Source organism: Convolutriloba macropyga, chromosome 7 (genome assembly GCF_964194025.1).
Source record: "Convolutriloba macropyga chromosome 7, txConMacr16.3, whole genome shotgun sequence".
Lineage (NCBI taxonomy): Eukaryota > Metazoa > Xenacoelomorpha > Acoela > Convolutidae > Convolutriloba > Convolutriloba macropyga.
Window position 1 is genome coordinate 30,070,218 of NC_134474.1, and position 16,042 is coordinate 30,086,259.

The following is a 16,042-nucleotide window of genomic DNA, read 5'->3' on the forward strand; positions in this document are numbered from 1 at the left end:
TCTCGCCAATATAGCCTGCGGAGTGTAAACACTCTATCATTAAAAAGGGTCTGCCTCTGTAATTCTGCTGGATGGACAAGATCTATAAAGTGAACAGCTTGAACTACATCAAGTTTATTTGCTGCGTCTTAAGTTAATAGATTTATTTTTAATTTACTTATCGATTTACTTAGGGCTTTATGTCGAAATACAACAATCCGATGAGCTGTAAATAATAATGGAGTAAAACAACGCTGATTATCATGGGATATTAATACTAGAAACCTGATTTGCGTCATAAAAGGGTATGGCCTGAAGTGATGCTATTTTTTATTTTGTACGTCTAGAGTTATGAATGGATCAAATTTAACAGGCGCTGTTGGTTTAAATTACATGGTGCTGTTGCTGACTTGAGAAAAGTCTTAAAAATTTTTTACACGGTCTTAAGATATGACTTGTCCTACAAATTGATTTTTTTGGGTTGCATATAGATATATGTTCACAGCATTGGTTGTCAATTGCAATAGAAAAAGTTGTCACTTTCTTCGTCCAATTAATCTGTTGTCTAGGGTTGTCTAGGGAGCACCGTTTCATTGTATGTGGTTGGTTTCTGTTTACCATTCTGCAGAACAAAGCCATTGGACTATTGTGCATTTGGTGTGCGTGGTTTGAAATCAGAACTCAAAGTTAGTGTAATTATTTCCATCAACTGTCATACAATCATCTCGTATTTCAAATTCTGAAATCCATGATCAAATACCATTAATATTTACAGTGCTATAATAGAAAGGACGCCAGTAGCGGAAATTTTTTTTAGAAAAAAGTTTAAAAAAGTTCAATTATCTACCCGAAAAACTGAAAGAACTGGTGAAACATGAAAAGTTATAGAATAGCTCCAATTTTTTATAACTTAAACATTATGTTACAAACGTATACTAAATGGTTTTTTTGGCTCAAAATCAACAGGATTCAAAAAAGAGTCACTAAATAGAGTAAAAACACTAAATGTTATTTGATCGAGTTAACTTTTCCTCCCCTCCCCTGTTATGTAGAATATTCACACAGACTGAAATTGAAGTATTATTTTTTCAAAACATTTGGCTCTGAACTTATACAATTTTCACAAAATGAGGAGGCACAAAGAGCAAAATTAATGGATGGTTAACAAAATTATAGGCAAAAGCTCTTAGTTAGACAAAATTCTGGAAATTCCTAGCATATTTTTTCGACAACGTCGGTGTTTTCAATTTCAATCGTATTGAATTGTCGTTATGTTTGGTTTAAAACGCAACAAATCGTTATAACAATATTTTTGTTTTCGAATCTCAGGAACCGTAGGTATGTTTCACGCCAAAAAAACAATTTTTTCCGCATTATGGTATCAAATCTTCTTGCGTGTAAAGTTACGAACTAATTCACCATGAATCTTAATAATATGTGATACAATTCTCAGATACAATTTTAACATAGTTTGAAATTTATTCAAATCGGTTTGTGAAAACAAGCTAAGAAGAAATTTCTCTGTTGTCTGAACATCTATGAAATGTTCTCATTTTTTGTTTTTAATATAGTAACAATTTAAGATAAGAATATATGTCAAAAACTTTTAGAATTGATTTTAAGAGATTGGCAGATCTTAGTGAGTTTCTTCCGTTAGTATGTTGAGTAAACTAATTGAACAATTTCACTGTTTTCGTTTAATATTGTCTTGAAAATGTGGCACGCACAATGAGCATTGATAGAGAATCAGTTCATCAATTCACACTCAAGATGTAATACGAAAAAGACCCCGTATAATTAATTGCGTTTTGCATTCAAACATGTCGACGATTTTCTACTTTTCAAAATTGAACATGCTGCATATTCCCTGATTTGAAAGACAAAAAATTCTAACGATTAATTCGTCTTTTCTGTATAATTAAAACCAAGCGTACTAACGATTTTCCTACTTTTTTATGGAAAATTTTTGGAGTTGAAAACTCTAGATTATGTTTTTGGCTCTCACAATTCAACTTGGGATAGAAATATCAATAAGGAAGATTGAGGCTTAACTGCATGTAGGCGTCAGCGGTAGTGTGCAGGTAGACGAATTGTTGTTTGCATAAACTAAATAAACAAAATTAAGTGTTGAAACAGACAGTTAGGTCCTCCTAATTCGCTGAGACATCAGAACAACTTAAACGGATTTTAAAATTTTATCTTGTATTTGCTGGTCCACCCACGAGGTTAGACTTAATGAGGTTATCAGATAAAACAAACATTTCTCTCCGCTGTCAAGACTGCTCAGTTTGCATTTCTAGAATAAAGCAGGTTCAAAAGCTCCCTTAGAAATGATTTGGTTTAAAATTGCTTTGAGTGTCATCATTTTCGTAGAGATTATTTGGACCTGGAACGTGAGACAAACAAGATACTCAAGCAAACCCTACACTAAGCTTGAAGTTCCCTTAAATGATATCACTAGTAAGCATCTACAAGAATGGAGCCACTGGAAGAACCTCTACAAAAAAGAATACAAAAATGCGGAGGAAGAAAGTACCAAATTTTCTAACTGGCTCAGAAATTTGAACAGCGTCAGTGAGCATAACTTGAATGCGAGCCTGAATAAAATTTCGTTCACTGCTGCTCTAAACGAGTTCTCGGATATGTCGATTCAAGAGATCAGAAACAACATGTTGGGACAGAAGATGAATTTTGTACAAGCACCACCCGCACAATCTCAGGAAATGTCTGCATCAGATATTGATTCGGTAAGTGTTCAAATCAATAATCCTAATCACACTTCATTTCCGAGTGCAATGCTTCGAGGAGTTGACTTAACTAACTACAGATTGTAAATCATTTTTTACAAACATTGCCGTATGTAGAAGCGTAGAAGATAATTAACAAATCTGCATGCATAATGTTTCATTCAACATTATCTCGGTTCTACACAAAACGCGGCAGTGTTGTTCTGATCTCTCGGGGAATATTTAGGTCTTATTCTTTATCTTTTCCGTTCTTGGAGGGTCTTTTCCGTTTGTGCCCCCCCCCCGCCCCCGTACGTTATGCATCTCCCAGTTAAAGAGCACGCGTCATTACATGTTAAATCATTTTGTAAAAATATGGCACGTGCGTCGGGGGGGGGGGGGGTGGAAATAATATGCACCCACTAAGCTGGGGGCACAAACGGAAAAGATTCCTTATTCTTTTTAAAGGTGCTAAAACACTCTTTCGAACAATGTTAATTCATCATAATATCGATAAGGCAACTGTATTCAACACGTATCGAGGCAAAAAGCCCCTCTCCATGGCCCGGCAAATCTAGCTTGATCTTTTTTAGCAGGTATTTTGTCTGAGTCGATTTTCGACTCAGATTGGTCACCGATACGTTTTCGAAACATAAAAATATTAAGCCTAAAAAGAGCGCAATCGATTCAGTATATTAGTAGGCTCAACGAAAATTATGTTTAACGAACTTTTTCCGACCTTTCTACGTATATTAGAAGAGATTTTGTGTGCATTTAAACGGTTAAGCAATTACGTAATCCTTTCTCGCTTTAAATTCGTCGCTGCTCTTTTATTTAAATAGCGCATTGTTCATTTACGCGGTAACATCCTCCGGCCCGGAAGAAAATGTTGAGAGGATCGGTACAAGTTTAACGAGTGGGCGGACGAGCGATCCGGATGACGTGCGTAAGACGGCGGAGCGGGCGACGCTGTCGGAGCCGTACCGAAGTTCCTCAATCCGAGCGGTTGGATAGTAACCCCTAGGGTTGCTTTCTTCAACGATCCAAACTAAATCACCGACCTTGAGGTGCTGCTCGGCAGGCGTCTGCCACTTAGATCTACGGTTCAACGCAGGTACATACTCCTTGAGCCAACGTGCCCAAATTGCATTGGCGTATGACTGTGCACGGGCGTATCGCTTACGATGATCGAACTCGTCGACGCCAACGATAGACGGAATTCTGGTTGCTTGGTTACCGAGTAGAAAATGATTAGGTGTTATAGCGCCTAGGTCGGACGGGTCGGCGCTTATGGGCGTTAAAGGACGTGAGTTTAGTGCGTATTCGACCAGACAAAAGGTAGTGTTCAACACCTCATCTGTGAGGCGACGCGTACCGAGGATAGTGTACAGTACTCTTTTAAAACTCCGAACTAACCTCTCCCAGATGCCACCTTGGTGTGGCGCACTGGGTGGATTGAACCTCCACTTAATGCCCTTATGTGCAAGTTCGGTGGCAATGTTAAGCGTATTCCATTTTTCCACACATTCACGGAGCTCTATCTCCGCTCCAATGAAGTTCGTACCATTATCCGAACAAATCATAGCAGGAGTACCCCGACGGGAGACGAACCGCTCCACTCCCATTACACAAGAACTAGTGTCCATGGACGGGACAACTTCAAGATGGACAGCACGAGTAGTGAGACAAGTGAAGAGAAATCCCCACCTCTTCTCGGTAGTCCGACGAACTGTGACGTAGAATGGGCCGAAGTAATCAACCCCGGTGTTGGTAAAGGGAGGAGACTGGTATGCGAGTCTCTCCTTTGGGAGGTCTGCCATGATAGGTTGAATGGTTGCTGCACGGAACTTTCCACACAAGACGCAGTTTGATTTGATGGAACGCAGTGTGGAACGTAGTTTAAGGATGGCATAACGTTCCTGTACCTTTGACCGTAAGTAATCGATGCCCTGGTGATGGTTTTTCAAATGAGTATGCCGCAGAAACAGTTTAACAAAAGTATGACGCGCATCCAGCACGATAGGATGCTTAGTGTCAAAGTCAATTTCCACTAGCCGTCGGAGTCGACCAGAAGAACGGATGAGACCATGAGGCCCAATAAACGGAGTGAACTGAGCAATGCGGCTGCTCTTCTTAAAGGATTTGTTGTCAAGAAGATCCTTTCTTTCAGTATTAAAGGACTCTCCCTGAACCAAGTACTGGAGATGACGCTCGGCTTCGTCAAGCTCAACAGGGTTGGCTATGCTGCCGTCTACGGTACGGTAACTTTCATGAGATGGTAAAAGACGGAGCACATATGCGGTGACACGAAGTAACTTTTGATAAGAAATGAACTTATCAAACGGGATTAGATTGATGCTTTGTTCCTTAGGGGGCTTGGTTACGGATGCGGCTAGAGATGAGATGGAGTCATCATCTTGTTCCTTAGTTACAACGCCGAGCTTGATGTTGTCAACGACGTCGGTATTTGGTACAAAAGGGAATTGCTTAGTTCTCAAGAAGTCAGGACCCCTCACCCAGCTACTTGATTGCAAAACTTCAGCGGACATACCACGCGTGCCAGCATCTGCCGGATTATCACAAGTGGCGACGTGGTTCCATTGGTCAACGCTGGTGTTCTCCAGGATTTCACTAACACGATTTGCAATGAAGATGGGGTGTTTGTTCGTTGAGTTTATCCACTGCAAGACGATGGTACTATCTGTCCACATAAAGACTTTGTCCACAGTAACCGTTAATGCTCGACAGATTTCCCTTTTTAAACGGGCAGCGAGGAGAGCGGCTTGTAATTCCAACTTAGGAACTGTCATTGCCTTCATAGGTGCAACACGGGCCTTGCCCAAGACAAACGCCAGCTCTGTTATAATCTCCCCGGAGGAGCAAGTTACTTGAGCCCTAAGAAACCCTACTGCACTGAATACGTCTTGCGAGCTATCACCAAACATGTGGAGTTCAAGATGTTGGAATGGTCCTGAAAAGAAACTTCTCGGTATAGTAATCTCAGCTAACCGCGGCAGTTCAACACACCAGGCAAGGAATCTGTCAACTGTGTCTTTAGGTAACTCGTCATCCCAACTTTGTCCATTGACACGCCAAATGTCTTTCAAGATTAACCTAGCACCAATAGTGAACGGTGCGACAAGACCAATTGGGTCGTAGACCTTTGACACAAGACTTAAGACCAAGCGCTGTGTTAAACTTTTCGTGATGGTGCTGTTAGTACCCCTACTCACAACCAGAGTATCGTTGTTGTGATCCCACTTAAGCCCAAGCACGTGCATTGATTCCTCCTTTGATGAAACGATGACCTTCGGTTCAGTGGATTGAGCAGACCCATCAATTCGGTCAGCCAGATCTGGTACATTGCTTACAAACTTAGTAAGCTTGAACCCACCTAGATGGAGAAGATGTACCAATTCCTTCGACCTAATGAGGGCCCTCTCGGGGGATTCCACTGAGTCCAAGTAATCGTCCATGTAGAAGTTCTCAAGGACGGCTTTCGCAGCTTCTGGGTACTCCTTAGCATTATCGCGTGCCGTGCGCTGAAGTGCGTAGTTGGCGCAGGTGGGCGAATCTTTTGCCCCAAAGATGTGGCGCGTATACTGGTGTACCACAACATTTGATGTGGGGTCCTCCCGCCACAAAAAGCGCAATGATGGCTGATCACATGGTAACACTCCAACTTGGAGGAACATTCCCTCGATGTCGGCGGATACGGCAAATGGATGTTGTCTGAACCGTAGGAGTACATAGATGAGGTTTTGCAGTAAGTCAGGTCCAGTGAGTAATGACTTATTAAGAGATGCGCCATGGAATTTAGCTGCTCCGTTTAGTACCCTACGGACCTTGCCCGGCTTGTTCGGGTTAACAACCGGATGGTGTGGTAGGTACCACTCTCGTTCCGAGCGACTTTCCACCTTATGAGCATCTTTGACCCTTACTACGTAGCCTTTGTCTAAGTCCTCTTTGATGGTATTCGAGTACTTTTCCCTAAATGTCTGATCTTTCGTGAGCCGCTTTTCCAAAGACTTTAATTGAACAAGCGCTGAGAAATAATTGTTGGGCAGTTCGATGTTATCTTCAGCCCATAGCATTCCTACATCGTACCTTTTTCCATTATGCACGGTGGTGTTTTCAAGAATTTCATGCGCACGCGCATCCGAGGCGGATCGTGGGTCTACTTGCTTAAGTGCGCCGTACGACTCCATGTCGTACCAAGATTTTACCTGACTAGCGAGTTCAAAATCCTGCTCCATATTAGCTTTGAAACAAGTCGAGATTAAACCTGAAGACGACGGTAGTGGGCCGCTTAGAACCCAACCTATGGGCAAGCGAACAGCGAAGGGCGAGGACTTCTCGTCAGCAGCGAAGTACTCTAACGGGCGGATGGCATGATACACATCCTGTCCAAGTATCATCTCAATGTTTCCATAGCAATATGTAACTGGGTCTAGAACTGCTAGGTGCGGGTATGTTTCCTGAAGTCCTTTAATGTTAATGACATTGGCGCCTACATTCAAATTTGCCTTTACGTAAGGGCTGACTTTAAATGGTTCAAATGCTTGGTTGTCGCGTGGTGTTACAATTAGTTCAACTAACTTAGTGTCTACAACCTCCTCGGTATTTATACCCTTGTCTGTTAATTTCAATGATGTACCGTGCAAACCAAGTCTATTTGCAAGATCATTGGACACCCAAGAGTTACTGCAAGCGGTATCACACAAAACTAAAGCCGTGGTATCTTTACCGGAGGAGCTCTTCAACTGTAATTCAGTCACCTGAAGGAGGCCTTTCACATTACTCACAGATGACAAAGTAGTGGTCTTACTCGATGATTGGACACTAGAAAGTTTACTTTGATTTGCGCCGGCGTTAGAATTACTATTGTTATTGTTTGAAGGGGATTTTGATGGATAAACCCTCTCAGCTCCATGTAGAAGTGTATTATGGGAGCTGTTACATCCGTCTTTCCTGCATTTCCTGGCGTTTGGGCATTGCCTAAACATATGCTTTTCTCTCAAACATGAGAAACACAGTTTTGCTTCCGCCACTACCCTTGCTCGCTGAGTGGGAGACTTTTCTTTAAATACCCTACACTCCCAGATGCGATGATTGCCTTTACACACGATGCAGCGAGGGGTTGCAGGCGTTGCCGATGTTGAGGCTGGTCTCTGAGTGCCCTTAGTTTGTGTATTAGCAGCAAAAGTTCTTGAGGCAACTTTGGTCTTTACTACTGAGTTGGTGTTATCCTCAGTTCTTGCCTTCGATGAAGTTTGTTTCATTAAATCGTGTGCCTCGGCCTTCTCCTTCAGCCAATCGTTGAAGTCAAGGAGTGTTGGCTTTACCCAGTGTTTCTTCACTGTGAAGAGTGACCAATACTCTTTCAGATTGGGCGGCAATTTTTGCACAGCCGTGTTGAGAAGTGAGGCGCTCTTAAGGTCTGAGTCGTATGAGAGTGATTTAAAGACCCCTACAAGACTTGAAATTGTTGCAGAATAGTTTATGATGTTATCACTATTGTGCATCTTAAGTGGAGGAAAAGAGCTGAGTTTGTCTAAGTGTGCACTGACTACTGCCTGTGGTTGGCCAAATTTACGTTCGAGTGTCTTAAGTGCGTCCTTATACATTACACCACAGTATGCGAACTCAGCGATGGCGGTTTTAGCTTTTCCAGTTACAAGAGTTTTTAAGTATGTTAACTTGACATCATCAGTCAAGGACTGTGCGTCTATGGCGCTTTTAAATTGTCCGAACCATTCGTGCCACTGCAGTGGATCACCATTGTACTGTGACAACTTCCACTCGGGCAGTGGATCGTTCTTCTTACAAGTAATTGCCTCCGCCAACTGCTTTATCAAATCCGCAGAGTCCAAAGAAGGAGCCGAAGGTGTGGGATGCGGCGGGCCACCCCAACACAACGGGTTCGGAACGGTAGCTCCATACGTTGGCGGAATGATCGGAGTGACAAAGGTGGGGGCGGTACCTGTCGAAGAACTAAATGGATTCGCTTGCATGAAGTCTGATGTTACGTAATTTTGAGCGCCTGCTGCTGCTTGTACATGAGAGGAGCGGTGCGATGTAGATATATGAGGGTTGATTGACGGGGCCGGTTGTACGGTGTATAAGTTTGCGGATGTTCGTACAAATGGTACTGCATTAGATGGGACTGCTGCTGGAAAACGCCAGACATTTGGATCTGGAGGAGCAGGAGGTGCGTGGGTTATAGGGACAAAACTTTGGGGCTGAAAGCTCTTTTGTGGGGATGGTGGATGAATTAATTGAGGTACAAAAACGTTTGCGGAGGAAACAAATGGTGCAGGCGGAGAATGGGGTAACGGATTGACATTATTCGCCACGGGGTTAGTGGCTTGTAGTGGTAGTGCTTGTGGCGGCGAAGGAGGAAAGCGGAATGCTGGTGGGATTAACGGGAAATGCGGTGGTGCGAGGTTTTGAACGGGGGATGGTGGGGCTGGTACATTTATGTGTGCTTGTGGCGGATTAGGTGCTAGAGGAGCATTAACGATTGTATTAAAAGGTGGTGAATGCAGAGGGCTGACTAAATTCAACTGTCCCGGCATGCTCGATCTGCGAGGGAATTGATGACCTAACTGCAAACCATCGAAGTGCATTGTTGCTTGAGACAGTTGTCGGGCTGTGTTTGGGGCGTTTAGTTGAGTTGGCATACCAAAGTTTATTGGTGATGGAGGCGTATATTGAGGCTGTTCCTGCTCTTGCATGATGTTGTTTGCAACATGTGCATCAATGGTTACATTGGTTCTACTACTTGGTTCTTGCGTCTCATGGACAGGGAGGTTGATGTTGGCCTTTATGCGTTGTTGAATACAGATGCCTTCTTGCAAAAAACGTTGCTATCTTCGATTATAGAGATGAATTGAACTTACTACGATTGTCTGAATTTATCAGCTATATTTTCTGGTTTTTTTTTTGCCCTCGCTCTATAAAGTTTGTTAAATTTGTCCTGCAAAGTCTTCATGATCTTAAGAAAAACAGGAACCACAAGTTTAATTTGGTACTAATATAAAGTACACACACATGCAACAGCACAACACAAAGGGGTTATACCGAACCCTAGTGTGACGGTTTGGCTAGCAAACCGCCAAAGAGCAAAGATGTTCATCGAGTACAATAGTACCCGGCGAAAGAAAGAAAGAACGGTGCGCAGGAAGCGCTAAAAGGGGCAGAACGGGAGACGGGACGGACGGGAAGAGACGCCGAACGAGTAACGCACGACGCAACGGGAAACCGGACGGACAAACGGGAGCGTCGGGCGAAAAGCGCGCGACGAAGCGGGAAAATGGCACGGGCGGGGCGGAAACGTCGGGCGAAAAGCGCGCGACGAAGCGGGAAAATGGCACGGGCGGGGCGGAAACGTCGGGCGGATTGCGCGCGACGAAACGGGAAAACGGCACGGAAGGGGCGGAAACGTCGGGCGGATGGCGCGCGACGAAACGGGAAAACTGGCACGGGCGGGGCGGAAACCACAAGCGAGGAGGCGGGAAGATCGATGCTAACAGACCACAGCAACAAACTCAACCAAACAAGCTAGCCGTAACTCCAGAATAAACTTAAGTCACACCCTAGAAAGAAGGAGAGGAGCTACTGCCAGGTAGACTAGCACAAACATTATGGGGGCTTTATCAACGGCATCAAAACATCAAACATGAAACAATTTACGGCAACAGTGTAGTATAACCAAAAGTCGAAAAGGTCAGGAATTTTACTAGCCGTAACTCCAGAACAAACTTAAGTCACACCCTAGCAAACCACCCTACCCAGACAACAAAAGTGCATACTACAAAAATTAATAAAGCTACAACAAATTGCCAGCAAACAAGTGTGGTGAAAGTCACGAAACAGACCAGCCGTAACTCCAGAATGAACTTAAGTCACACCCTAGCTATTAATGAGACTACACAACAAACCAGCATACTGGCAGAGAAATTTTACTACAGCAGAGACTCAACATACTACATCATACAACAGATAAACGGGGGATAGAAGGAAAAAAAGTGACACGGAAACAAAAGGACGGAAGCGGAAAATGAAACCAGATAACCTGCGGAAAATGGACGGTCGTGAAAACTCGAAGAATGGGGAGAGCAAAACGTTTAGTAAAGCGCTATCGGAGAGAACCAACCACAAACTAACCCGTAACTCGTGAGTTAAATAAGTCACACCGCCAGTCAGCGGGTAGACTCCCACAACAGCGCAAGACTAAGTGACATTCAGGTTATCAAAGGCTTGTGTGAGTTCCGCCTCCTCGAACGCATGACGGGTGCGAAGCGTTTTACGACGGCGCTTTGAAAGTTTCTTCGGTCGGGAGCGTGTTATCAAGGACCGGAGGTTGTTCTTATGAGCTAAGACTATAGTGAGTGTTTTCAGCTCAAGCGCAGGCCTTTGGTGTAATGCTCTGTACTCTTTAAGTAAACTAAGATCTTTCTGTTTACGTTTAGACACAAAGTCTTTCACTAAATGGATGGTAACTAGAGTACTACGCTTGAGCTGATTGTAAATATCAGGAGTTCCCTCTCTGGGGCAATACACTATAGCTTCTATGCGCTCCTGATACTTTTCAAGCACTTCAATAAGCTGCGAAGGTGTTAAAGGCTTATTGTTGTTACTGCGATGACGGGACAATGAATTGTTCACCACATCATGCCATATAACTAGCCTCTTTTTATCACGGAAGAAGTGACTCAATTGAAATTGCGCGGTTTTTTGGACTTTCAAAGCGTTAGGATTAAAACTCAGACCCGGTAATGCGTAAATTCCTTTTTTATAATGGTCTTGTAACGCTTGAGGCAAAGTTTTTATGGCGTGATGAAGTGAACTTGCAGCTAATATGAAAACCATATAATGTTTTTACAACATAATTGATTTCAGCTTTGCTCAAACTCCGAACCTTGACGTTAAATGCACGATTTTCACGAGTTACCAAGAATAAGCGCTTTTTTGCAAAAAAAATCAGTTACCTGATCTTTTTTTTTGTTAAGTTTGAAAGACTTGACCAGACTTGTTTTTTACAACGTTTTAATCTATCTATCTACTATATTAGTATGCTAGAATGATCGGATAGATTTTATTCCAATTTTTTCTCAAATCTGGTCACTTTTTCAAACTTTTTTCTTTGGTTCGCGTGATTTAGACGTTTATAGCTTTTTTAAGCCTAATTCAGCGAGATATAACGCCATGAAACAATTATTGCATTTTTTTGCCGAAAATTTTCAAAATTGATGTTTTTAAACTCAAAAAATTATGAGGGATAGGTTATCGGCGACCTGAGAAAATGAAAATACCGGATTTGAGGAAATGAAACCAAAGGTAAGGGGGCTACCAGATTTGCCGGTTTCTATAATACTAATTTACTGCAAAAATCAGAAGTTTTTTTTTTCAACATGAAACTTTCCTTGGAGGAGTCTTACAGTTTTCCATCCAGCGATGTTGAGATCATGCATTTTCTTTTCTTTCCGCAATTTTTTCATCAGAGACATATGAAGGGGTCCAGCCCACATGTATCCAGTTGATGGAATGATGGCAGAGGTATCCACACTGTGATAGAGTATGACGTAATCATCTGCCAGTCGAGCATACTTGAAATACCACTCAACTGCCCTTCCTGAGTTCTCGCTCTGGTCCACGGGCAGGAACACTTTGCGCTGGCCGGGTTGAGGTCCCGGGCCGTTTGAACTGTTTGACGAGGTCCAATGTTCAGAAGTCACCTTAGTCGGTGAATAGAAATAATTGATGAATGGTCCAATTAAATAGTCTGACGAGAATTAATCACGCCTCTGTCTTCGGAGTTTAAGAGTCTTCAACCAGTTTCTGACCTGGCTAATACACTACTTGGATTACTCGTCACTGATTGTTGAGCTTTACTGAAGCGGGAGCAGGACAAGTTTGAGCAGTAGAACTCGTTAGTCATAAGCAATGAGTTTGTCAGTAAGCACAGTTCGACAAAGGCAAACCAACCATCCAATCACTATTTAATAAATTTATCGTACCAATTACGCTAAACGAGTGTACACTAAAGGCAGCTCAAGGAGCGGCACCAGAAAATATAGGTGCTAAAACACTCTTTCGAACAATGTTAATTCATCATAATATCGATAAGGCAACTGTATTCAACACGTATCGAGGCAAAAAGCCCCTCTCCATGGCCCGGCAAATCTAGCTTGATCTTTTTTAGCAGGTATTTTGTCTGAGTCGATTTTCGACTCAGATTGGTCACCGATACGTTTTCGAAACATAAAAATATTAAGCCTAAAAAGAGCGCAATCGATTCAGTATATTAGTAGGCTCAACGAAAATTATGTTTAACGAACTTTTTCCGACCTTTCTACGTATATTAGAAGAGATTTTGTGTGCATTTAAACGGTTAAGCAATTACGTAATCCTTTCTCGCTTTAAATTCGTCGCTGCTCTTTTATTTAAATAGCGCATTGTTCATTTACGCGGTAACACTTTTCAAATTTTGTCCCTTTTTCACACCCTTGGCCCCCAGAAACGAAATGCTTGAGAAAATATTTCCATAACTTACAAAATTGCGCTTTCAGTTCACCGATAACAAAAATTTTCAAAATGTCAGTTCATCATAACAAAAAGTGAATTTTGAAATGCTGTTCTTGTTATCAGGGAACTGAAAGCGCAAATTTGTAAGTTCGGGATTGTTTTTCCAAACATTTCATCAAAATTTTAAACTTGCAATTTTCTGATATCTGCTGTGAATTTCCAAAGAATAGTTTCAATTCAGGGCATCTTTATAAATGATTTAACGATTTCGAGATTCCATGGTAAAATAAAAGCAGCAACAGTTCCAAATCACTGTTGGCAATTAGTCAAAAACAGATTAATGCTGGGCAAATTCAAAAAGAAAATGTGTAATATATATTGCAATTTTTTAAAGCAAAGACTATTGTTTGAGTAGTTTGGAGCATGAAGCAGCGCATTTCGTTTTCATGGATAAATTACTCACTATCACCAAATTTGATTGCGGATGTGCTCAATAGATCTCTGTAAAATTTTAAACAAATGTTTCAATTTAACATTTCTTTTTTGATAGAAATATAAATTAGATGAAATGATAACAGCTTCCTTTTCTTCTTATTCTGTAGGAAAAGCATTCAAACTGTTTTCTCTTGCAGTTTAAGAAGCATATGAGTTCTCAGGCAATAACCATGACTCTTAAAATATCTGTTTGTTGTTAAGGAAACCATAGAACTTCCATTTATGATAATTTTGTAGTGATAGATCTCCCATTTACGGAAAAATTTTAGTCATGGAGCTTTCATTTGTGACCAAGTTGTAGTTTTACCAATACTTAAAAACTTTTTTGATTTGTCAAGTCAATTTTCTATAATATGAAAGTTCTAAGATTAAAACTTTTTGTCAACCCGGGTAAAAATTCAGCAGTGAGCTCACCGTAACAATCAGTAAGCGTTACAATCAGATCAATCCGATGAATCGTTTATACGGACAAATATTTTTTTAAATAGCCATTGCCTCTTTCGGGCAGTTCTGTTTTCAAATAACAATATTTTGATACTGGTAACGTCTCTCGAATTTCAACCTCATTTTCTTTCGAATAAAATTAGTCTGATATATGAAGTTCTGTGAGAACACATTTGTAGGTCCTTACACTTTTTCGCTGTCACAGTCTCAGGTTTCAATCAACGCATACCATCGTATTCAGTGATCAAACATAACATATTGAGTTTTTCAACTTTCTAAAAGTACCTCATCATTCAAAAAGGGAATTCAGTATTTTTTTTCACATTAATTTGTGAATGTGAACAAATTTTTGCTCATCATTGGCATTATAGGTGCTTCCAAAAATTTAATTTTGTACAGGTTGCATTTCTTGAAATTTCAGTTACTGCAACATTTCATAGACGCCATAGAAGGAAGCTGTAGTTTAATTTTTCGAATTTTGAGATTGACCGAGAATCATACTCAATTTCTCACGGGGCTACAGTCGCCTCTCCACCTGAGGTAGTAACATTCATTCTTCAGCAGTTCTTCTATTGAACGCGTAGTTGTCTCTTCTAAAACGATAGTAACAACAGTAAAATTAGATAGAAACTACATATTTATCTAAACTTCAAAGATTAGTGTATTCTTATTCCTATTGATCCCCATATCTTTAGTAGGGATATATTAGAGCAGATCCTTGAGTTGTAATGAAGAGTAAACGCAAGTGCATCAACCAAGTGATATTTTAGTTGATGTTTATGTTTACAGGAAAAATGAAATGCTTAATTTTCTCCATCATTTCTATTTTAAGACACTTCCAGATGAAATTGACTGGCGTGAGAAGGGATTCGTGACAGAAGTGAAAAACCAGGGACCAACATGCAGGGCTGGCTGGGCTTTCTCAGCAACCGGTAGCATGGAAGGCGGCCTTTTCAGAAGGACCAAGAGACTGACCTCATTGAGTGAACAAAATTTGATCGATTGCAGTTACACAAATTGTAAAAAAGGTTGCGATGGAGGTGATCCAGGAAGCGGAATAACGTACGTTTTATTCAATGAAGGGATTCAATGCTGAAGCTAGCTACCCGTACGAGGGTACAGATGGCCCATGCAGGTTAGGATTGAACCAGATCTTTTGTTTTTAATATTAAATAAACCCAATGATTCATTTTGTCCCAAATTTTACATTTTATTAAGTTAAATTAGTAAAATTCACTCAAAAATGTCAGTGATATTCACGAAAGGGGTTTTGAGATCAGAGTTATAGGCACGTGTGGATAACAGTTACAATAAATAAAATTAGAATTGATCCGCTTCATAAATTGAAGTATCCATCACAGTTGTCTACTATGCCTGGCATTGAGCAAGCGTAGAAAACAATGACAGAATCTTGCCGCCACGTGTCTTCAGATAATGTCAGTAAAACCGCAAAAACAAGAATTATCAATGTCTAAATACAGAAAATCACTACATTAACCTATTACTTAATATGCAGTTTTGCCAGTACGCAAATCATGTTTCATATGATCTAAATAATAGTCCGAATTTAGGTCTCATGTAATCACTAAATAAATTTGATTAAACAATTTTGAGCCTGACAGAGGGGTTTTGCGAAGAATATAAATAGTAACAAACATTTTCTGCATGGAAGATCGGGGGGGGGAGGGTCGTCCTCTTAGTCTTTTACATGGGATAGGACAACCCAAACTTTTGCATAGGATAGGACAACCCAACCTCTTACATACAGAGACAACCTAAACCTTTACATGCGATAGGACAACCCAACCTTTTACATGCAGGAAGAGCTCCCTCCCACTTTAACCGAATTATTATCCGGGCATTTTCCC

At 41.2% G+C, this 16,042-nt stretch overlaps 1 protein-coding gene across 1 annotated transcript in view; it reads left to right on the forward strand.

Moving 5' to 3' along the window:
* Nucleotides 1-2,275: 2,275 nt before the first annotated feature.
* LOC142342199 (procathepsin L-like) overlaps nt 2,276-16,042 on the forward strand; it is a 41,872-nt gene continuing 28,105 nt past the window's right edge. The window contains exons 1-2 of the mRNA XM_075393440.1: nt 2,276-2,726; nt 15,007-15,236. Coding sequence (XP_075249555.1) covers nt 2,310-2,726; nt 15,007-15,236 — 647 coding nt within the window. The 5' untranslated portion in view covers nt 2,276-2,309. The remainder of the gene's footprint in view (nt 2,727-15,006; nt 15,237-16,042) is intronic.